The sequence below is a fragment of the Danio aesculapii genome, chromosome 11 (genome assembly GCF_903798145.1).
Source record: "Danio aesculapii chromosome 11, fDanAes4.1, whole genome shotgun sequence".
NCBI lineage: Eukaryota > Metazoa > Chordata > Actinopteri > Cypriniformes > Danionidae > Danio > Danio aesculapii.
The window spans coordinates 21,853,321-21,876,923 of NC_079445.1; the positions used below are offsets into that span (position 1 = coordinate 21,853,321).

The 23,603-nt window shown below is 36.5% G+C and overlaps 2 protein-coding genes across 3 annotated transcripts in view; one reads left to right on the forward strand and one right to left on the reverse strand.

Annotated features, from left to right (window-relative positions):
- The window catches only part of srgap2 (SLIT-ROBO Rho GTPase activating protein 2), a 183,590-nt gene extending 167,073 nt beyond the window's left edge, over positions 1–16,517 (reverse strand). For both annotated transcript variants that reach the window (XM_056468435.1, XM_056468433.1), the window contains exons 1-2: positions 16,434–16,517; positions 14,498–14,943 (exon numbers count right to left, since the gene is read on the reverse strand). In XM_056468435.1, the coding sequence (XP_056324410.1) occupies positions 14,498–14,564 (67 nt within the window). In that variant the 5' untranslated portion in view covers positions 14,565–14,943; positions 16,434–16,517. The remainder of the gene's footprint in view (positions 1–14,497; positions 14,944–16,433) is intronic.
- A 1,183-nt stretch (positions 16,518–17,700) lies between these two features.
- Positions 17,701–22,967, forward strand: fam72a (family with sequence similarity 72 member A). The gene is made up of 5 exons (XM_056468175.1): positions 17,701–17,824; positions 18,165–18,358; positions 18,464–18,541; positions 18,942–19,066; positions 20,105–22,967. The coding sequence occupies exons 2-5, from the start codon at positions 18,213–18,215 to the stop codon at positions 20,197–20,199; spliced, it is 444 nt and encodes a 147-aa protein (XP_056324150.1). The 5' UTR covers positions 17,701–17,824; positions 18,165–18,212; the 3' UTR covers positions 20,200–22,967.
- Positions 22,968–23,603: the final 636 nt, after the last annotated feature.

Genomic DNA, 23,603 nt, shown 5'->3' on the forward strand with positions numbered 1-23,603 from the left:
GTGCCAGTTAGTCAGGAAGTGACGATTTTGTTGTCTTTGACAGTTATATGCGATATTCCCAACCCAGGCTCATTCCGAAAACGTAGTCCCGAGGACGTTTCTGAAGACCGCGAATTATGTAGCCGGAGGTACGTATGGCTGCATTTAGTTTTTTAAGCGAACGCTGCGGGGCGGTATGACGCCATTCCTTTTAGCGCTCACCGGCTGACCGCTTGCCTTCGTGTGGAGGGCTTTCCCGCCGCAACCAGTTTGTCCGGTTAGCTCGTCCTGTGCGTCGGCAGACTCGATACGCAGAAAGGAGCTGACCACGACGAAGACGACCGGGTTCGAGTCGGGGGAAGAACGGTTCCAGAAATCAGGTAAGACTAAAACAGAATCCAAGAAATAAAGCGAAGAGGTTCATAACAGGGTGAGAATGTGGTAAAATAAAATAACGTGGTAAAAATATATATATATATAGGACGAGGGCTTTTCTTTTTCCGGACGGCTTTTGTAAATCGTTGATTGGGTTTAGGGCGGGCAGGTCGATCTGTAAAATTGGTTGGGTTCGAGGAAGGAGGAGGGTGGGTCGCCCAGTCAATTATTCAGCCAGTCGGACAGACAGACGTTCGTTCGACAGCGGCCTCTGGTGGGTTCACGTGAGAACAGTGCTGGCGCGAACGGCACTCGAGGGAGACGTCCGAGAAGCCTAAAAGGCACACACAGCGGCCTCTCGCAGATTTGCGAAAACCAAAAACTGCAAAAATACGTACCTCCTGGGACGTATTTCGCGGTCTCCAGAAATGTCCGCGGGACTACGTTTTCGGAATGAGCCTGGGTTGGATATTCCTGTTTTGTGCAGAAATTTTATTCGCATCTTTTGATTTGATGTTTTCCCATTAGGACAAAATGCCTGAGCATACTGCCTGAGAGGCAGTTCAAAGATGGCCGCCTAATGAAATGACTTGCCTTAAAGAGACTTTGGTAATGGCGACATGTCCCTTTAAGAAATCATGCACGAATCAACTTTTATATCAAGTTCACATGAATACTGACCAAGACGGCATGTCTACGCATACGCTCGCGAGAGTGACTATCTCATAGCTCATAGTTTTTTTGATTTGATTTAATATTGGCTTTCATTTTCCACTTCTTAATGAACATTTTGAAGCATTTGTTTTGGGTGAACAGTCTTACAATAGAAACAAAGATCTGAATAAAGACGTTGTAGTGAACTAACCTATAAACCAAGGTGAATCAAACCAGTAACCAGATGGATGTCAAGTAAGGAAGTGAGCCAGAAAGCCACGTAGCGGTCAGTAATTGTAATCAAGAACCGGTCTAACAGAGACAGGAAACAAAGCAGGCCTTAACACAAAGCAAAAATCTGTTTCCTCTCCTGACCCAAGGGACGCGCTCAGACATCCAATACCTCAGTTTCAATTGTGTTTCATTTAGGCCTGGTTTATTTAGAGCAACTGCTGCCTTTTATTCTTTATTTATTGACTTTAAAATTGAGGATATGAATATGCGCTTGTTGATGCACCAGCCTTTTTATAGCCCATCGCTTAATCGGTGCATTTCCTAACCTGAAACTAACTGCTCGGTCCGAGTCTTTCTTTATTTTAAATCTTATTTAAAGTAATACCCTGCCAAGACGTGTGGATATACAAGCTAGATTATAATTATTATCCAGCCAATATAGCTTGTGGTCTCTCGTGAAACTGTTTTTAAGCATGCCATTTGGAAACAAATACAAAGCAGAAAACAACACGCCGAAGTGTGTGGTCAACCGTGTGTTAAAACGTCATGTGTTTGCAATTATTAAAAATCTGGTTAAGCAGGGGGTGGGGGAAGAAAATACCAAAAAACCAATGTGTCATATTTCATCCTGACTGACAAACATCATTTCAGGGGTTGTGAGAAAAGTAGGAGTGAGCAGGCCAAGAAGAAAAGAACAATAGAAGAACAGAGAGCGCTTTGGTCCTGCAGGTCCACACAATGATCTTATTGTTAATCCAGAACCACAGCAGATCTGGGAAGAAAGGAGAGGGAGAAAGAAAAGACACCAGTCCTCTCCAAAGACTGTGATCCTGACTCATGTTGCACATTCTTACAGGTCTCAGGACTGTTGCTGTGTGAGACGTGGACTCGATTCTCACAACGCCCGAGTTTAAAGGAGAGGAGGAACTGAAACATTGAGATGGATGAGACCAAGTACAAAAATACTTCCTCATTTTAACAACTTCTTTTATAAGAGACACTCTAAATAGTCAAAGAGATGATTCTAAAAGTGCTTGATGAGCTGGCATTCTTGTTTTTGCATAGCTGATGGAGGAATGCTTCCGTTGGCGGTATGCAAATATCAGCACAAATGCCACTAGAATCATTCAAACCCAGTCACTATTCAAGTTGATTCTTCTTAAAAAGACAGTTCACTGATATTTATATGATGACATTAATTACTCACTTACTTCTGTAGAACACAAATGGAGATGTTTTAAAGAATGTTTGTGCTGTTCTCTTTTATAATGAATAATTGTGATGCTTGATATATCACTATTGGCTGATAAATGTTTATTTTTAAGGCTAGTGTTATCAGACTGAAAGAAAACAAATTAGGGGTCATTAAAACACTTGAAATGATCGTAAACAAGATGTCAACAGTGTGATTTTTTTTTTCTTCACAATGAAATAAAGAGCACTTAAAAATTGCACTTTGTAAATGACTTTGGGAAAAGAAAGATCATGAAACTACATTGGCTTGCAGTTTTTGGTGTTTTCTGCAGGTCAGGTTTTAAAAGAAAATTGATTTTCTTGTATTGTTTGTCTTTTGTTTTAGTTCTAAGGCTCAGAAAAAACATAGATTTTATCGGCCTCCTTGGCATAGTTATCATAACCAGTCTAAATTTCTATACATACAAACCAACAAAGCATTTTGTTTGTCCAAAACACATGGCAACTTATTTAAAAGTCATTGTATAGTAAAGAGCAGTTTGAACAATCTGTAGCAAATATCTCCTTTTGTGTTCCAACCAAGAGGAAAAAAGTCATATGGTTTTGAAAAATGTAAATGACATCATTCATATTTTTCATTTTTCAGTGACCTTCCTTTAAAGGTGAAGTGTGCAATATTTGAGCCACAAGGGTAGCAAACAGAATTGCAAAAATAATGACTTTTCAAAAACTTCCTGTCTTCCTTTGTTTACACACATACAAGTAGTTTTGCAACAAATTTATGTCATTGGTTGAACAATGTTGCTACCGCTTCATGAAGTAGACTGTGATTTCATTTGCAGCCATCAGTGGTTCAAAAATGAAAACTTGAATGTATTTTATTTTATTCGAGGACAAATTAAATAAGAATAACTAGTCTAAAATATATTTTTTCTTTGTATGTTAGCACACACATACAGTTGAATATGCTTTTTTGCTGTCTTCAGTAGTTTGTTTTAGTAGTTGTTTTTCTTGTCCCTTCTTCTCCATTTTGAAACAACAGCCCAATTCAGTCTTAAAACCTTACAGATAAGCTAAATAGTGAAATGGTGATTGAAGAAAATGCATACATTGTGCGTGCAATTACAAAAATCTGTTTAGAATGCACATACAGTGCTGATGAAAAAAATTATGTCAAGCACACTGTATACCCTAGCTCATACAAAAAAAAATCTATATTCTGTATACTAATAACTGTACACTTTAGACTATAAATAAGTTAATAATATAATATAAGGTTGCACAGTGTTTGGTTGTTGATCAAATTTCGATGCCAGCATTTCTACCCAAAAATGTATTTTTTTATTGTATGTTAGCATACGCATACAGTTGAATGTGCTTATAGTTTTTTTTTTTTTTTGCTGTCTTCAGTAGTTTGTTGCTCTTCTTGTCCCTTTTCCTCCATTTATCGCCCCACCATGAAACAACAGCCAGATTCAGTATTAAAACCTTTAAAGATAAACTAAACAGTGAAAAAAATAATTGAAGAAAATGCATACATCATGCATGCAGTTACAAAAGTCTGTATATAATGCACACAGTGTGATAAAAAAATTATGTCAAGCACTCTTTATGCTCTAGCACATACAAAATAAAAAATCTATATACTATAACTCTACACTTTGGGCTATAAATAAACTATTGATATAATGGTGCACACTGTTTTGTTGTAGATCCAATTTTGATGCCAGTATTTAAGGATGCCTACTTCAAGCCCTGTGTAAATCAGGCATCTTCAAAAAGACAACCTAATGAAAAACAGCCACATCTGTGTCAAGCGATGCATAATTAGCACTTCTCAAAAGGTAAGCCTCTTCCTGTCTGGCCTCCTCCAATCAGGACAGTCGTAACATGAGGGAGTACATCCAAAGTGTGCTCTCTGACCTCTTTCATTTGATCCTTACTTTAAATGTAAAACACAGAGTGAGTAAATGCAATGGGTCTTAAACTTAACATCACAGGCTGTTTTGATGTCGCCGACTGGCACGTGCTTTCTCCTGCCATGCAGAAAGCCAAAAAAAACCTCTAAAACCAAGACTGCCCATTTCAGTCTGACAAAAGAGTGGATGGAAGACAGAAAGTAAATGGTTTTCCTTTTTCCAGACTCTCTCAAACCCTCCCCCATACCTTTCCTTGGCTGAACGCCGGGAAAGTGCTTGATGACTTTACCGTGCCTGTTTGAAGGTCTGTTGGACTTCAGGACATTTAGCTTGGACTGACAGAGAAATCACATCATTTAGTCCAGTGTTGCCCATCAGGGAGATGAGCCATGAAAATGAGCACGTGTGCATGGAATGCATGTTTCTAATTTATTTTAAAGAAATTAATAAATCGCTGGTCTCTAAGCACATTTGTGGAAGTAGAAGCAGGTTGACTATGGCAGGTAAACGTGAGAACCTTCCCTTAATCTTCATATTTATATTTTATTTCCAATGATAGACTTTTTATAATCGCATTGGGATTCACCTGCTGTTCATTTTATGAGAAGCAGGGCGGAAGATTAATTAGAGGGAAGAGAAAGTCGATACAGCCATTTCATTTCCACAGTAAATTATGCTGATGCCGTACAAACACCATAATGGAGGTTTGTGGGGTGTGATTTCGGTCTCATTCCTTCCTATTCTGTGTCAGGTAACAGTTTGTGCGTCTAACCGTGTGCATCCAACAGGATCGGGCAGCTGTTCTCAATTATGGCCTTTCTGTTGCATCCACAAATATTTCGTTTTGCTTGTCCTTTGGTGGACTGAGGGAACCAAAATGATCCCCTGCATCTTAAGGAAAAAATGGCTTTTGTACATAGTAGATGTTGGAAACAATAGTGGGAATAATAGTACAACAAAATCTTCTTAAACGCAAAAGGAAAATAAATTATATAAATAAAATTACAAAATTGCAAAAACTGTATAATAAATTAATAATACTAATAATACTAGTACTAATATTATTATTATTAGTATTATTAATAATAATAATGTTATGCTATAATAATGTTATTATTATTATTATTGTCTGAAAGGAATGAACAATTCTTTTTGCGGGGATCAATTTTAAAAACCTACACTGTAAAAAATGCTGGGTTCCACACAATCGTTCAGGTTAATTGATTGATTCGAATTAAGTTAATTTATTCGTTTTAGCAAATGTAAGTAGACTGAACATAAAACAATTAAATTGTCCTCAAAAAAAAATCAAGAATTGTGTTGTTTCAGGTTATTTTAACTATGTAGTTTTTAACTAAGCAATTGTTTTAGTGTATATTTCTTTCACAATTTAAAACTTTTATTTTGGCATCCTATCAGGCTATCACTGTCCAGTAAGTGACGATCTTCAAACTTTTCTAACACTATTACCTTTAAAAACCGGAGAAAATCTGCAGAGATGACTTCCTAAATCAACAGGTAAATCCTCTGATCTACTTTTCTCTCTTACAGATATAACTTGGCCTCCAGTACAATAAAGTTATTCATCTAAAAATCTATAAACTAAACTCTTATCAGAACAAGTCTGAAACTAAAAGTCAAACCTTCACCCTGATCCAGGTCAACTCCCTCAGGGCTGGTCCTCTGACAGGAAGTCCCGAAATCGGGGGTGAGTTTCCAATTCAGAGTCGCACAATAGCAACAATACGAGTGTGTTGTGCACTGTCTCCCCCTCCTTCCTCTCCTCTTCTTCCTTAAACAAACATCCTTCCTGGGGAAGATTATTTCTGAGCAGGTCAGCATTTCCACGTAAAGTACATCTACATACTGTATTCTAGCACCGCTCCGGTCACACCATCCATTCCACGGACTCATTAAGTGCTAAAGTGGAGCACCTTGGCCGGAGCGGGAGCCACGGATCAATGCTGGCCTGTTCTAATTGAGGCACGCTCGTTATAGGAAGGGTTTTAAAAAGGACAAGGAGAGATTAGTGGAAACGTAATGATTCGTTGCAGCTGCAGCGTGGGTAAACAAAGGCTGATGCAGAGACGTAAAACTAAATGACTTTCACATTATCGACCTCGGCGATTAACTGAACATATTTTGGAACGGATTGGAAGAGGTGCTGCCACTTTCTTATAAAATAACCAAACAATAAGTTTGTTAGTGACCACTAGAAAGCACTAATATTAAGTCAGTTTAATTCCTATTTCATTCATTCATTTTCCTTCGACTTAGTCCCTTTATTCATCAGGGGTCGCCACAGCGGAATGAACTGCCAACTTATCCAGCATATGTTGTGCACAGTGGATTCCCTTCCAACTGCAACCCAGTACTGGGAAACACCCATACACTCTGACCTTCATGCCCATACATTGCGGCCAATTTAACTTATTCAATTTACCTATACTGCATGTCTTTGGACTGTGGGGGAAACCAGAGCACCCGGAGGAAACCCATGCGAACACGGTGGGGAGCATGCAAACACCACACAGAAATGGCAACTGACCCAGCCGGGATTTCAACCTTCTTGCTGTGAGGCAACAGTGCTAACCACTGAGCCACCGTGTCGCCCTTAACTACTATTTGTTATTGATAAACAATCCTTGTTTATATGAATGAGAAGTTAAAATTGTTATCTATACAGTGATACTGTATTCAATGTAATATGACAGTGTGGTGTAACGGACAATTTTTTACTCTGTAAAAAATTACCCTGAATTATGGTATAATGAGGACTATCAACAGGAAACTTGGATCATATAATTAGCTTGACCAGTACAGTTATTTAGAATAATTTGCAACATCTACCCAGCAGGCACATGACATCAGATTGACGTTGTGTCCCAATGTCGTGGGACGTTGCATTGTGTTTGGAAATGAAAATCAGGTTGACATCAGAACCCAACGTCAGGCCGAGTATCGTCATTTTCCAACGTCGGACAGATGTTGCATTTTGGTTACATTCCAAAGCAACCTAAAAAAAAATCAACATCTAATGAAGTTACAGCTTGACATTGTGTGAACGTTACAACTATGACGTCTATTAGACGTTGGATTTTGGTTGTCACGCCTGACGAATAAATGCCAGTATTTGACATCAATATGACGTTGGTTTAAGATGTTGGCTTGACGTTGGATTACTTTCCAAGACAACCTAAAATCAACCAAATATCAATGTCATTTCACGTCATTATTGGACGTCAAAATAACCTAAATCGACCTAGATCTAACCTAATATTAACATCCTATGACATTGTGTGTCTGCTGGGTACAAATAAACAAATCAAAACAAAACAAAATATTTGGCATTGAAATTGCATTTCATTGAATAATGGGTTTTGGAATTTCCCACACCATGAAACGACGTATTTAACAAATATTTATGAGCAATAAAAAAGAAGCTTGACACAGTAATGTTTGTTTATTGATTTTTAAAATGACTTATTGATCCCGATACACTAGATGACCTTTAATAAACTGGATATTTGGCACAAACGTCCGCTGATTATTTCAGTTCTCAAGAAACACAAGTAAAAAGTATCATCAGTTTTGTGTATGTTTATATAAAGATGCCATAATAAAAGTCCAGATCATTGCACTGAATGAAAATTCTGGAGTTTGGAGTTTTTTTTAATCCATGTTTTAACATTTTATTTCCACAAATGCTATTAGAAACATGAAACTAGACACTTTACTTGCATTTAATAGTATTTTGTGCATATAAATTAACCTCTGTAAACTCATTTGTTGCAGACACCAAAATGGGATGTCTTTGACCCGCATGCGTATTTCGTTAATGTGCCAGTCTCAAACCATCAGATATCAGCCAATTTATCAGTCTAGTCTATATATCGATCACTAATGTTAACACATACCCTTCATGATGTCTGTCATTAGGTCAACGCATCTTTCATTCTCCTCAAACAATCAATATCTCAGCCTGTCTGTTCAAAGCATCAAACAACCACTGCTAATGAAACCCAAGTGAAGGATTTCTCTTTCTCATTCCATCTCTTTTTGCCAAATGACAGCTGTTTGGGCTATGAAGACTCCACAAGCTCGCTTGTCGGCAGAAACACATGCTGTCACCGAACGAGAAATGAGAAGTCAAAGGGTGAAATCGAGAATACATTGATGACATCTAGAATATAGCACGAACTTGATCAAAAGCAACGACCTGTGTTTGGGCCCTACGTGCAGTGAAACTGGATGAGCGAAGTCATTACTGACATTCAAACCGGGAAATATGAGGAACACTGCCGAAATATTGAGAGGGAAAATGTTAGTAGGTTTTCACACCCTCCCCCAAAACCCCAGCATCAGCACTTCAAACAGAATTCAACAGTCAGTGACCTACATTCATAGGCGTCAAATCACTGTTATAATCAATGAATCTAAAAACCATAAATAAATTGCCTACTTCTTGCATTTGTACTAAAATGCCTTTGGCCTAAAGTCAAAATCTCAATTAATTGAACATTTTAACTCAATTACAATTATTGAATGATTATCTTATTTATTTGATTAAATTTTTTTGCCCTCATAGTTCACTGACAAGTTTTATATGCCATTTAAAGGCATCTTGTAGGGGAAGTAATTGAAAAAACTGACCTGGAAAAATTAGATCATAGATTATAGGTACTGAATGTCGATTTTGATTACTTTTCGCTGAATCGCCCAGTCCTAATATTGCATCTCTCACACAAACAAGGTGCCACTGAAAACTGAACTAATGTCACCTAACTGAAATAGTGCTATTACAATATTAATAATTATCATTATTTATAATGTGTGTTAGGGCTGCACAATTATTTCATTCGCAATAGTCACATCGAAGGATTTCTAATGTCAAGTATGAACTATTGTTGATAAGGGGCTTGTAGATTAATGGCAAAGTTTAACCATTTATTAATTTCATTTTTCCCTCATGTGAGTTTAGGGTGCTTTCACACCTAGACTTTTGTTTCGGAACCTGGCGCATTTCCCCAGTTAGCGTGGTTCGTTTGGCATATGCGAAACCAGTAATCGCGCTCAGATCTGCGCTAAAATAATCAGCCTGAGATCACCTAAATGAGCTGGTCTCTGCTCAATTGAAACAAACTCTGGAGCTCGATTGTAGTGAGAAAGCAGTACGATCCAATAAACTAATGAACCAGGTTGTATGAAGAGAGAATTCTGAGCAGGGTGGGGTGTCATCGTTCCTATAGCTAAATGTGCATTTCATGTCAAATACGAAAGTGAAAGCATGCTGAAATATTAACAAGAGCTGTTTATCTGAAAATTGACCGTACTGCATTCATTCATTCATTTTCTTTTCGGCTTAGTCCCTTTATTAATCTGGGGTAGCCACAGCAGAATGAATCGCCAACTTATCCAGCATTTGTTTTATGCAGCGGATGCCCTTCCAGCTGCAACCCATCACTGGGAAACACATACACACTTATTCACACACACATACACTACAGACGATTTAGCCTACCCAATTCACCTGTACCACATGTCTTTGGACTGTGGGGGAAACCGGAGCACCCGGAGGAAACCCACGCGAACGCAGAGAGAAAATGCAAACTCCACACAGAAACGTCAACTGACCCAGCTGAGGCTCGAACCAGGGACCTTCTTGCTGTGAGGCGACAGCACTACCTACTGCGCCACTGCATCACCCCTGACCGAACTGCAGTCTTGGTTTATCTGTTATTTCTCTCTGTAATATAAAAAAGCTTATAATGCATAATTCTAGTCAACAGCTACATATGAGAAAGTCTTACCTCTGATTTATATTTGGTGACGATGTCTGTGGGTGTCACCATTCAAAATTAAAGCGCAGCTTTTCACTTATAATGTCTTATTGCTTATCGTTGTTAATTAAAATAAGGACACATGACAGCTGAGCTCTGAAAATTAAACCTATAACTCTATGTGAGGAGAGTTTAATCGCACGTGACTTGTTTTAGCTATTTTGGTCCGTTTAGAAACTTTCCCAGGTGAAAGCAAACTGCACCAAGAACCAAGTGCAACATTGTAACAATTTTAATCCCAGTTTTAGAACAAAACATTCAATCTACAAGTGTGAAAGCACCCTAAAAGCATTCAGGCACAAGATACAATAGCATTTGTTGCTTTAACAAACATTTATTTTTACAGTGAAGACTACCAAGTGTCATTTTACACTTGTGTCCAACTGCTATTAGGACTTACCAGACTTTTGTATGAATTTTTCCCACTTAAAATCTAGTTTAAAGTTCATTTTAATAATTTAGAGCTTTGAAAACAAAATATTGACTGTTTTTTATTGAGCACTACTGTATGTCCCACCCTCTCTTCGTGTTTCAGTTGAGATTATGTCAAACATCAAATAAAAAAATGTGCATTAATGTTCATTTTAATCATCATGTATCTGTACTCCCCTATACAATCACCCTAATCATTCTGAAATAATAAATTATTTTTAAAAAAGAGTTATTCAATCTATCTAGTGAATTATATTTTATATCGCAATTTATATCACTGAAAAACAAAATATTACAATGTCGATTTTTCCAATAACGTGCAGCCCTAATGTGTGTGATTAAAAATACATCAAGCACAAATATTCCCTATTTGTTATACAATTTGGTTTTCTTTGTACTGTTTTTGCAATGTTCATTATTCAAAAAAGTTATAATAAAACATTAGAAAAAAAATATTCTGATAAAATACATCAATCACAAAACATAATAATGAGAGTGTAATGAATCTTCCAGGACGTTTTTTTTAATGCAGATGGCAATTACAGCAGTCAATCATGTTGTTTCCTACAGCTCTAATATGCATAGTCACTTTTCAGTTGCTTGACAGACTCACTCCCCATGTCTGAGGGATTATAGCTACATTATCCAATCCTTCCAACCAGCTGTGGTGAAAAATGCAGCTGTACATTTCCTGCCAGTCCTCAGAAAAAAATCAAGCCCATTTTTCAGTGTCTTTCAGCTCATTTAGGTACGAGAGTCTCTGAGCCGTCAATGGGTCTATGAGTTGGTTTCAATTATGATTCCTTTTTATAAAATGGAGGTCCAATAGTATTGAGATTTGTAGATTACAGTTAGATGTTTCTAGATTTTGTTTGCGAGAGATGTTTTCACTGGATTAAACAGCTTAAGATAGCTGTACCAACTTCAGGGCATTGGGAATACGAACATGATTTCGATGGACAAACTGTATGTTTCGCATCGAGCTGATGTTAATTAATGATAATCCACTTAGAAGTGTACGCAGCTTTGATGTCTCTCTCTGTGAATTCTCCAATTTCAGACTTTTCTCATCATGTCTGGTTGCCTCTGCAGAAATGGATCACCAAGCAATTACCGCTTCCTTCTGCCACTAATTCATGACAGATTATTTATCCAAATTAGAGATGCTTTCCAAATCTAGGCCATTTTTCAAGCGTGTGCCCTTGCAATTCCAGGGAGAAGAAATCATGCTTATTATTGTTTCTTTCCAGTTCCTGTCAACTCAAGATTATTGAGCGAAATGATCTACAAGCATTCTTTAGGCATGGCAAAGTTATAAGGATTCACATGAGGGGGATGCTGGGGGGGGGAGGTAAATTTGGCTGGAGAAAGTAATGTGACACAGCATCCAGGGAGAAATTGGAGGAAGAACAATAGTGCAAAATTAATATCAGGTTTTATAGACTCATATTTATTTTATGAACTGAAACAAAAGTCTCTCTTTACATAAGAGATGATGATGCAAGTTAAAACATTATTCATTCTCTTTAAAAAGCCATTCATCTGCAAAACACAGATAAAATTATGCAAATGTATTAACAAAGGATGTTAAAAATGCCAGTTTCTAAAAAGAGAGTGTGACAACTAGGGTACCCATTCATTGACCAATTAATTTTCATTACTTTTTGCTATTTGTTATTGGTCCTCGTTTTGAAAATCAATTAGATGAGCATTTGTATTCAATATTTTAAAGAACTTATTAATGACTGACTGTAATGTTAGCTCAAATTGATTTACTCACCATTTACTAACCCTCAAGCAGTTCCCAAACTTTACAAGTTACCTTTTTTAACATTAAAGAAGATATTTTAAGAGGGTTGGAAACCGGGAGCTATTAGTATTAATAGCAAGACAAAAAAAATCAATGGAAGTGAATGACTACTGGTTTCCAACATTCCTCATCTTCTTTTGCATAGAAAATAAGAAGGAAATTCCAACAGGTTTGCAACAACTGGAGGGTGAGTACAGAATAACAAGGTTTCGGTCATTTTCATTACTGAAAAACACCATTTTTCATTTGTTGATGGACATAAACACAAATGAAAAATCTAAACTAGAGATGCTCCAATCAATCGGCCGAAGATCGGTATCGGCCGATAATGACATTTAATGACTCGGTCGGAACTCGTCAATCTAGCTGATGTCATAAACCGATCGTAGGTAGTTTGTTGATGAGTTTACACGCAGAGGAATTTTTATATCTGTGTTATATTATTTTCTGTAAAGCTGCTTCTGGCCATGGTATGTCTGCACTACATGGTTAAAAGAGACGTGTTTAAGGGATTATATGCAGCATCCTTAATTTATTATCTCAGATAAGGCGAGATCTCCACTTAAGTGTCATACTTAGAGGTAAAATGTACTTAATGCATTATAAAGCTTGAAGTATCAGACTCAGTACTCGATATCGGCTGATCACCATGACAAACAATCGTTACTCTGTCAGCTGCAAAAATCCTGATCGGAGCATCCCTAATCAAAACACATATCTGTTTTTGCCAATGCTGAAACAAACAACCACCTTCAAACAAAGTTGGTTTGCTTGTCTCAGCTGGTTTAAGATAGTTTCCTAGTCTCGTTATCTGGGAATAGGCCCAAACCACTCTTAACCAGCCATTTAACCAGGCTGGAAGACCAGCTTAGGTTAGATTAGGCTGATTTTAGACACATTTCAATCCATGTAAATCTTAAATTTAGACACCCTAAACCAGGTTCAAGCTCCATTTAGCAATATGTATATGTCACAATGACCTTCCTGAGCAAAACTCAAAGATGGGAAACTCACTGACTCTTATTAAAGGAGATTTTCCCCACACTCAGCAGCAACAGGCAGAGCTGCTCAATTGCACTATTCACAGTGCCAGTGACCGGCAAACACACAAAAGAACAGGCACACACACACAACAGCGTGAATAACGTGATAGGGAGCTCCACTAATGAAGTGAATCATTCAATTCGTCTTTCAATTAAAAGCAGCTTCGTTTTACTTCACCAGACAGATGTTTATGGGAACGAAAATCCTGAGACAAAAACACGCGTTACGTAGGCTACACATTGTGTGTAAGTGAAGAAATATGCAGTTGTTAGAATTACAATTACTTTGTGAAAAAAACACAGTGTGCTACTACTTAAAAACAAGTCAACGGCTTCCAAACTAACAGTCACATTACCTGTTACCACAGTGTAGTATGAATAACATATGATGAGGTTACAGCCATAACCGAACTGTCACCAAGCATCACACCTTTACTTCATTCAGCCTCAGTGGTGCCAAAACACGATAGTGTTAAGTCAGATTCAACTCAAAACGTCTTTTAAACGTGTTGCTTAATCCCTGACCTACTGTAAAACATCAATGTCAGCTAACCTGACTTTTAAAAAATCAATAGGTTGAACAGCACCGCACCAGCTCATATAGAGAGACACGCAGGGCAAAAGAAAACGCCCTGCCTTGTCTATACGTACAACCTACACAAGCTGATTGAGGGAAAACAATACAACACAGCACAAACGTAACAGAAATCACACAATGATGCATTTTTTAAAGTAAAACCGTTGTAAAACGGTTTAAGTTGTGTATCTACTGTCAATATAGCAATAGGCGACTGACTGACTGACTGACTGACCGATCGCTCATCTATCATTCCGTTGCCACATGTGGAGAAGCGCTAGCATTGTTTCTCACAAACTCAAATAAATAGCGTTTTCTGCAGTAATACGACAGGGTTTGCACCAGCTGTGCTCAAATAGAAATACACTGTAACCTAGCCAACACGTAACACAAAGGTAAACCGAGTGAGAACGCAACATAAAGCGACAAATTTCACTTACCTTTAACTTGCGTTTCATATTCAGCTATAATTTCCTTGTCCTTTCGGAATTTAGCAGGAGACGTCATATTGATCTAAACACAATAAGTCCCGTCACAGCGAGAAACACCGCAGAACAAAAGCCTCTTCGCCCGCACTTCGTCTACAGATATCCAGCGAATATGTAGGAATGGAAAGCAGTGGATGTGGTGTTGTCTCCTGTCGATGATCAATCACGCCGCATTATTAGTCAAGAGCTGCCGTTGGCTTCCAATGTAGAGTAATATGTCCGTGACAGCAGAGGAATGAAGCAAGAGAAGAAGAGTTTCATCCCACCGTTCACTCACACTGGATCCCCCCGACCACGCAGCGTCTTCAAAAGTTTCAACCTTTCCACCGGCGGTCAGACGTGTGAGTGAGTCTCCTCAGAGCTGGATGAAGGCATGGATAGGATTTCCCAGCATCACACTGGGTACACACAGGGCAAAGAAAAGTTCAGCGGATCAGATTTCTAAAGACTACTTCCTTCCAGTAAACTTCCTCAAAAATATTTTCGCTTTGTTTCGTTTGTTGAATAATAGAGGTGGGTTGGAGCTCATCTTTACAAACAGCCCATGTTTTTGGAGATTAAATGTAACATGATTAAAATGCAAAGTGTGAACTTTGAAACCTGATATTATAAACAGATAAATGGTCATATTTATTTATACCAGTAATGCATGATAAAGCCAACTCACGCATGCAAATCTTGACCTAACATGTTTATTTAATAAGCCTTTAATAATGCATGAGTAATGGGTTTAATGGATGTAATTATAACATTTTAAGAAGTCTTAATGATTTGAAGTAAAGAAAAATAAATGCAATACTAAAGCATTTGTACAAAAAACTGCTTAATTTTTGAAAAATCTTCCAATAATACTCCAAACTATGTGTTCTTTATCTGTGCTTTTGTCTTGTTTTCTGATGGAGATGCCTATTAAATATTTTTTAAAACAGATATTACTTGTGAAATAAAATGACGCAACAATGTAAGCTTTGTTTTCTGTAAAACTAGTCCAAATTAAGTGAGCTTATGATAAATATATATAATTTCTCCCATGGCCTTTTTATAAATCAGCCTAAATCAATCATTTAAAAAAAGTATTTATTTATTTAGCATCTCAAGTAAATGTATCATGCATTAGGGATGTTTAGATATGTGTATTTTGAAAAATATTGAGAAAGTTATTCATGTTTGCAATGCATGCAAAATTGTATATATGACTTATGAATTTAATACTTTCTCCGCTGATTTAAGACATTTTAAGGCCTTACATCATTGAATGACAAAATGAGACATTTAAAGCTCATATTTCCTTTTAATCTGCATGAGCAATAATTTCCTGGCTTTTGTTTTTCATAACAGCAGCATTCCCCAAAGAAAAATGTACACATGACAGCACTTTTGCACAACAATATGGCAAGAAAAACACATACTTTAAAAAAGTGTTATAACAGTGTCATAAGTGTGGAAGGAAACAGCCAATTATGATGTTATATAGGTAATCAAAAAGATCATCTTTGACCTATCAACTTATCAAGACAACATAACTGTTATTATAGAATAGTAATAGTTTAAAACAAATGTGTTTAAAATAGTTATGGTCTTAAAAGAGAAGGATAAAGAGTACTTTAACTTGTTCATATCATGTAATGTACGTTTAAATTTTGTCAGCCAAAAAACTGCAGGATCGGAGAGAACTTTAAATCATTATTCCTAAAAAGGAAGAGGCAATGTGCAACAAGGAGGGAGTTTGTCGTGATGTGAAAAGCAGAGAGGCCCCTGATGACTCTCTGAATAGTTTAGGGCTTTCCTTAAGGAGATCCCTGCATTTCATCCGGACGATAGCGGAGGTTTCTCGAGTCCTTATGTGCCCGAATCATAAACTGTTGCATTAAATCGATCATCCACTTACCTTAAAAGGCGATTTCCATGTCTAAAAACAGCTTTCATTTACCAGATTTCTCCCCCAAGACGTGCTGTTACGCTAGTATTCACTGAATTTTCCCAAACTCAAACCCCGCCTCTTTTCATGGAAGAGAAAGAACAACCCCCCTCTATTGTCATTGGCTGAAACACTCGAACACGACATGAATCTATCAAACTGATAATTAAAGAGACGTTTTAATAGGATTAATATTATCCCATATCACAAGTACAACACAGTTTATACATTTAGAAAGTTTAAGTGATTGCAATAATTGTAAATATTGTTATTGTGAGTAATTTAATTACTTTGACTATTCTATTTTTATTTCATTTCAGTTAATGTATGTCTTCGTTAATGATTACAGAAATAATAAGTATATACATTTTTGTCGTTTTTCATATTTTTGTATTTTTTACGATGTCTGATTAGTGAACAAATCCATTTTATGAGTCGAATCTTTCAATTGAACCAGTTGAGTCGGTTCACAATCCAAACAATTCTTCATGTACAGCATCGAGCTGAACGATTTATTAAAATAAGCACGTGTTAGTCCGCCTATATAACATGTATGACTTAAACGTGATGACATGCAGTGATCAAATGTGGGAGCAAAAAACTTTTCAAGGAAATTTGTAGCTTTTAATGATTCATAGATATCTATGTTGATGATTCATTTCAATGTTTCAGGCTAGCTAACAAACTACAGAGGAAACCTCACTTTGAATTACTGTAACTCACTGGATCAATTTATTACATAAGTTTAATCATTAATAAACCACGCATAGATACTTTGACCAAGAGATGTAAAAGTATTTATCTTTTAATATATAATAAACCATAAGATATATGGTTTAAAAAATAGAGTTTATAAGCTAAATCTGTTGCTGCAACTGAACAACAGCACAGGGCATCTCACCAAACACACTTATTTGATCTGTATAAACGTAATAAACACTAATATGTGCCTACATTTGACTTTTTTGAAGATGCATTATACCGCGACGGGATGTCAGGGACCAGGTGTGAGCAAAAGAATCACTGAATCGCTTTTTGAAACAAGTCGTTCGAAAGAACCGATTTTCAGAAATGAGTCGGACTTCCCCTCGGCGGTTCTGTGGTTTGCGGAAAAGCACTGCAACCAATCACCAAAGGAATTCAAGCTGGCCAATCACGCGTGAGACATGCTAATTTGGAACCAATCAGCGTCAGAGAACAGGCTGTTTGAAAATGTCTCAGGAAGTGTATATCCGCTTCGACACGGACGTAAACAAACGTAGCTTAGCAATCTAAGCCCCGTTGTAGCGAAAGAGAAATGTTACTGTAGCGCAATGTGTTTATTTGCCGCCGAGATCTAGAAAGAGCTGTTATCATTACAGGTAAGAACGATTTTATAGCATGCTTGGTTGTAAAACATATATGTTTTAGTTAGCTACCTAGCGCTCTGATAACAATGAAGGCAAAGCTTTTCTGTATCACAACAAAGGATTGGAATCGACAGGAATTGTTGTGATTTTCATTCACAATGTTATTCTAAAGGATTTATTTTCATTTTTGTGATTTTATTTCTCTTAGTTAAAGACATTGCTAACGCAATTCAGGTAAAATAAGGCTACAGCTAGCTAGCCAGACAGGTGCAGAACGTCTGTTCAAACATCTGCTGCTGTATCCTTCAGTTCAGATGCTGATCGACTCTCTGTTGTCGTTTTAAATCAACAGGAGCTGCGTTTTACCAGGAGCTGTACCCGAAAAGAGCTCAATTCTACAATGTCTACTTCAAATTTCAAGAATAAGTGCGTGACACAAATCAACTGTATATACTGTGATAGTCTGCTGTGTACGAGAGGGATGAAAGCAGTGCTTTTGGCTGATACGGAAATAGAGCTGTTCTCAACCGACATACCACCAAATAGGTGAGCCTTCCTACATCACTGAAAACTTCACAATGCATTTATTCAAAATGATCTTTATCATTTTATGCTTATCATAAACAAACCTGTGCTATTTTCCCTATTCAGGACAGTTGATTTTGTGGCAAGCTGCTATTCCACTGAAAGCTGCAAATGCAAATTAAGAGATATTGCTTGTTTGAAATGGTAAAGACGTCTTTATAACTACTTTCTCTTAGTTGTAACTAGTATTCAGGGTTGGTTATTAATCATTTATTAATGATGAATAAGATAATCTATAGGTCAAATATTGGATGACTCATTTTGATTTTATATAGATGTTTAAATCTGTTGAAATGTGGAAAAAATGTCAAGTTAATTAGCATAGTCTGACAGATGTCTGTTCATCTGTTAAGTGAAAAAAAAATGGTTTATACTTCTTTAAACATATATGAACTTGCAGGTGTACAAAGCAACATATGTTGTTTTGCTGTTTTCGCTTTATTGTTTAGTCCATTGTTTACACTGAGCAATTTGTTCTGTTTTATTGTGTCTGACAAAGCATTTGAATCAGGTGTTTTTTGTCTGGTTCTTTCTGCACATTCAGTGGGAATGTTGTGGGATATCACGTGGTGGCCCCATGCAAACCCTGCTTGCTGTCCTGTAACAATGGTCACTTCTGGATGTTCAACAGTGAGGCCGTGTCCACCATCAATAGACTGGATGCAACAGGTTTGACACATGGTGCAAATTCTCTCACTGTATTCAGACTAGAGCTATGATGATATCCTAATTATTATTTTAACAACATTGCGATCTGAAATTGAGCATCTTGGCAAAAAACACAGTTTGAAGTCGAGAGTCCAAACTCATTTACTGCATGTTAAATCCTAAATGCTGTTTGAATAACATTTATTTTTTTAAATCCGCTTGTGTGCACATTCACTGATTTCAATTTAAACTGTTCAACAAACAAGGAGTAGTAGTATTTACTTACATTTTAGAGACAATATTGTCTTTTTTTGCTCTGTTTTGCCTACAAAAATATTCCCAAGCAAATCAAGAGCAGAATTGTTTGAAGAATTAATCTCTGTGGACATTGAACAACACTGCAATTTTTCATTTCTGAAGGAATTTGTTTTTGAATGAATCATTTGAGAAATTTATTCAATGATTAATTTAAAGAGATAGCAAGCTGCTTGATTTCTAAATGAATCACCTGATCATTTTCATTATCTATGACAGGCCTAAAGCAGCCAAGATACCAACATGAAAGCACACCAAGCAAAATGTTGTTCAGTTGTTGTTCTTGTTATTTTAAATATATATATTAAAATAAAATAAAAATGTCAATAATATATACTTTTAGAACCAAGGTGTAAATTCTCTTTTTCTGTAAGTGTCTGTATCACACATACATAATATATATATATATATATATATATATATATATATATATATATATATATATATATATATATATATATATATATATATATATATTAGATTTGTCTTTCAGAAAGGGTGCATCAAATAGATCATAATCAATGATTATGAAACCGAAACAGCCTTTTGTATTGTGATAACATTTTTCAATTACAATTAGCCTTGTTGAACATAGAATTTCTTTTCATAAAAAAAACTAAATATAAACTGTCCAGAACCCAGTTGCATTAATAATAGTTAAAAACTTATTATCGATATATGTATTATAATTGTTATTTTTTTATATTTGAAGTATTTATTAACAGAAGTCTGTCTCTTTTATAGGGCAGAACCTGCTCCTGTGGGGAGATCTTCCGGAACTGGAAGACAGTGATGACGAGAGCTTGGAAAGTTTCTCAGAAGAAGAGTACCTCAGATAGAAACACAGGCCAAAACAAGTAGACTCTGACGGTAGCGAACTAGTTTGCTTTCACAGATCTCCGTTTAAAGCACAGTGAATTGTCTTTAGCTGACTGGGAAAAGGCAAAAAAATAGGTCTTTACCATCTAGCTTGTTTCATATTCATGCTTCTGCTATTTTCTTTCGGCATTCATCTCATATTTATTTAAGTATGTCAGAGTGCCACTACCAAAGAAAAAATGTGTCCGTTTTCTTTGCTTTGCGGTTGCAGTAGCACAAAACATGGTGATGGGACTTTAAGACTTACTAAAGTATCCTCATGTGTGTCTATGCAGCATTCACAATGGTTTCAGGCTGTTCCAGTAGAATAACAGCAGTGATAATTAAGGTGTTAATACAGCTTGTTTGCTCGAGTACCAATGCAGTTTTTTGGAGGCGATCAAATGGCTACCCTGCTAGCCAAAAAAGAGATGGGTAGATAGATAGATAGATAGATAGATAGATAGATAGATAGATAGATAGATAGATAGATAGATAGATAGATTAAAGTAAATAACCAACATACCATGTTTTAATGGTTTATTAGTATATATCTGCTTTAAAATTGAACGACAAGTAGTCACTTCAAGACATGATGGATATCATTACGTATAATGGTATCTTTAGGGCCAGATTTACCAAAATGGATTTTTGTTAGAGTTACCCATTGCAGTTTCCTTTGCAGACACAAAATGTATAGGAGGACAGTGTTTAAAGTCTGTGTGAACAAAGTTGCTAAGACTTTTTTTCAGTATACTGATGTACTTCCAACTGAAACCGAATACTGAGTGGGGCGGTGCTTTCTTTTTCCGCATTATTCCCTCAAAGCAAACTTATAGTAAGAGAGGCGTGATTAAGAATTGAGGTTATATGAAATGTATGTAAATGATCTGCTGCATTCATGTTATTTAATTCAGTGCTTCTCAACCATGTTCCTGGAGGATCACCAGTTCTCCACATTTTCAATGTCTTCTTTACCAAATACACCTTATTCAGATCAACAGCTCATTAACAGAGACTGAAAGACCTGTAATGGGTGTGATAGACAAAGGAGGCCTCCAAAACATGTAGTGTTGATGGTCCTTCAGGAACATGGTTGAAAAACACTGATTTAATTAATGCGTTTGTCGGTAGATCACTCCCAAAACATTCCACTTACATCAGCAATTTTTCTGGAATTTCACTTTTTTGCTACTTTGCCCTGTTTTAGTTGATCTGCTCTTGAGAGTGTGTTTACACTTGTAGTTTAGTACTTGTGGTTTGCTTTGTCTGGACCACAAAAGAACACATTTAGATTCTCCTAGCATTCACATTATTCATGTTAAGACCACACCTAAAGATACCAAAAATGCTTTTATGACAAGTACTTTGCGACAGATTTCACCAAACATACAAAACATTGCTGTGAGCTGGGCTAAATGTGCTTGCTGTTTGTGTGTACATGGTGTGTGTGTGGGTTTTTTTCCCAGTTCTCAAAGATCTGCTGCAAGAAAATGCATTTCTGATGCCTTCTGAACTGTAATGGGCAGTTTATGCTTTTCATAGTCGCATCTTGTGATGTCATGTACTGTTTTTGGGTCGTTTAGATGATTTTGGTCCATGTGTTTATATTTCAGTCTAACCACACCAGTTTGTTTGGAAGTGGACGGAGAGCTAGCTTTTCAGTGGTTTTGGTTAATTTGTTTGGTTCAGATGGCAGCCTTCATTTATTCACATGAATCATGAACAAAACAAACCAAGGTTTATTTTAACCTAGGGCTGGGCGATTAATCGAAAAGTAATCTATCAACATTCAAAACCTGTAACTGAGCTAATTTTTACAGATCGAATTTTTTTTCTCAGTTTCTTTCCTGATTTGTGACCCTGCTCTGCACCTTTTTTATACTTAAAGTAGGACGATGGATGCATTCTTGAGCTGTACTTTGCAGTACATTGGCGATGGTTTGAAGTTGTGCCAGAGATGCCTAGAGATTGCATATTTTCCATTACATTAATATTATTATTTACATTTAAGAAATGCTTAAATATTAATTACAGGATAAACAAGAAATATTTTATTTAGAAAAGATACTGCTTATTTTCTACTTTTTAATATGAAAACACTGAAAATAATTTACTTTGTTTACAAAAGTTATTTATTTTCACTTTTTTATAAGAAAAAAAGAGACTGTTGGTTTTAGGCAACGTGTGTTTTTATTTCAGTTGATGTTCAATAAATGATCATAGATAGTAGATAGTGTGTGTTTTAGGGCTGGGCGAGTAATCGAAATTGACATTCATAACCTATAATCGATCAAATTTTTCCAAGTAAATTTTTTTTTCAGTTAGTTTCCCTACAGCGGGTTGAGTCATGTGACCCCACTCTGTTTACTTTTCTGCATCGATTCTGGCTGACGTGCACCTCTCAAAAAAATTAACTACACATTGGGTTGTTGCATAGCGCAAGCTCTGTGATTGGTTGGTTTGGTATCGTTGATGAGTGTGGGCGGGGCCGAGAGTGATAGGTGAGTCTTTACAAGTGTCCAGTCTCATGAAGGAGCTGTTTTGTGTTTACCTTATGATTAAAGTTATTGCACGTCCACCAGTTCCCGCCTTTGAATGAGCGAGTTTGAGCTACTTCTACATTAAGGTAGCGTTCAGAAAAAAACAAACACTCGTGAAGAAACTCTGCACTCAAGACATGTTTAAAATATTATTTACAGGTTATACAATTTTACAGGTTACAGGTTTTACAGGTTTACAATTTAAAAGTGCTATTTTATTAAAAAAAAAATACTGCTTATTTTCTACTTTTAATAGAATATTAATATAGAATAATAATATTAATATTCAATATAAAATATTGAAAATAACTTACTTTGTTTCCAAAAGTGCAAGTTATTTATTTTCACTTTTTTATAAGAAAATATTTGGCAATGTGTTTTTTTAATATCAGTTGTTCAACGTTGATGTTCATTAACACTCAGTAGATAGTGTGTGTTACCTTTAGTAGATATTGTAATGCACCCTTCCCTGCAGGCACAGGACATCAACATATCGTTATATTGACGTTGTACCCCAACGTCGTGGGGACGTTGAATTTTGTTTCTAAATGAAAATCGGGTTGACGTCAGGTCGACGTCAATGTCCAACCTAAAATCAACCAAATATCAACGTCTAATCATGTTACATCTTGACGTTGTGTGGACATTACCACTATGACATCTATCAGACGTTGGATTTTGATCACTTTCCAATTCAAACGTAAAATCAACCAAATATCAACGTAATTTGACGTCGTTATTGGACGTCAAAATAATGATGTCCTAAGATGCTGGCAAGACATTGAAATTTAGTCACCTGACGTCATGATCTAAATCTAACCTAATACGTCTTATGATGTTGT

Excerpts from the sequence above, each read along its gene's own strand:
- fam72a (XM_056468175.1), top strand. The coding sequence starts at position 18,213 with ATGTCTACTTCAAATTTCAAGAATAAGTGCGTGACACAAATCAACTGT. Across the intron at positions 18,359-18,463 it reads ACCGACATACCACCAAATAG|GACAGTTGATTTTGTGGCAA; the intron begins GTGAGCCTTCCT and ends TTCCCTATTCAG. Across the intron at positions 18,542-18,941 it reads GATATTGCTTGTTTGAAATG|TGGGAATGTTGTGGGATATC; the intron begins GTAAAGACGTCT and ends CTGCACATTCAG.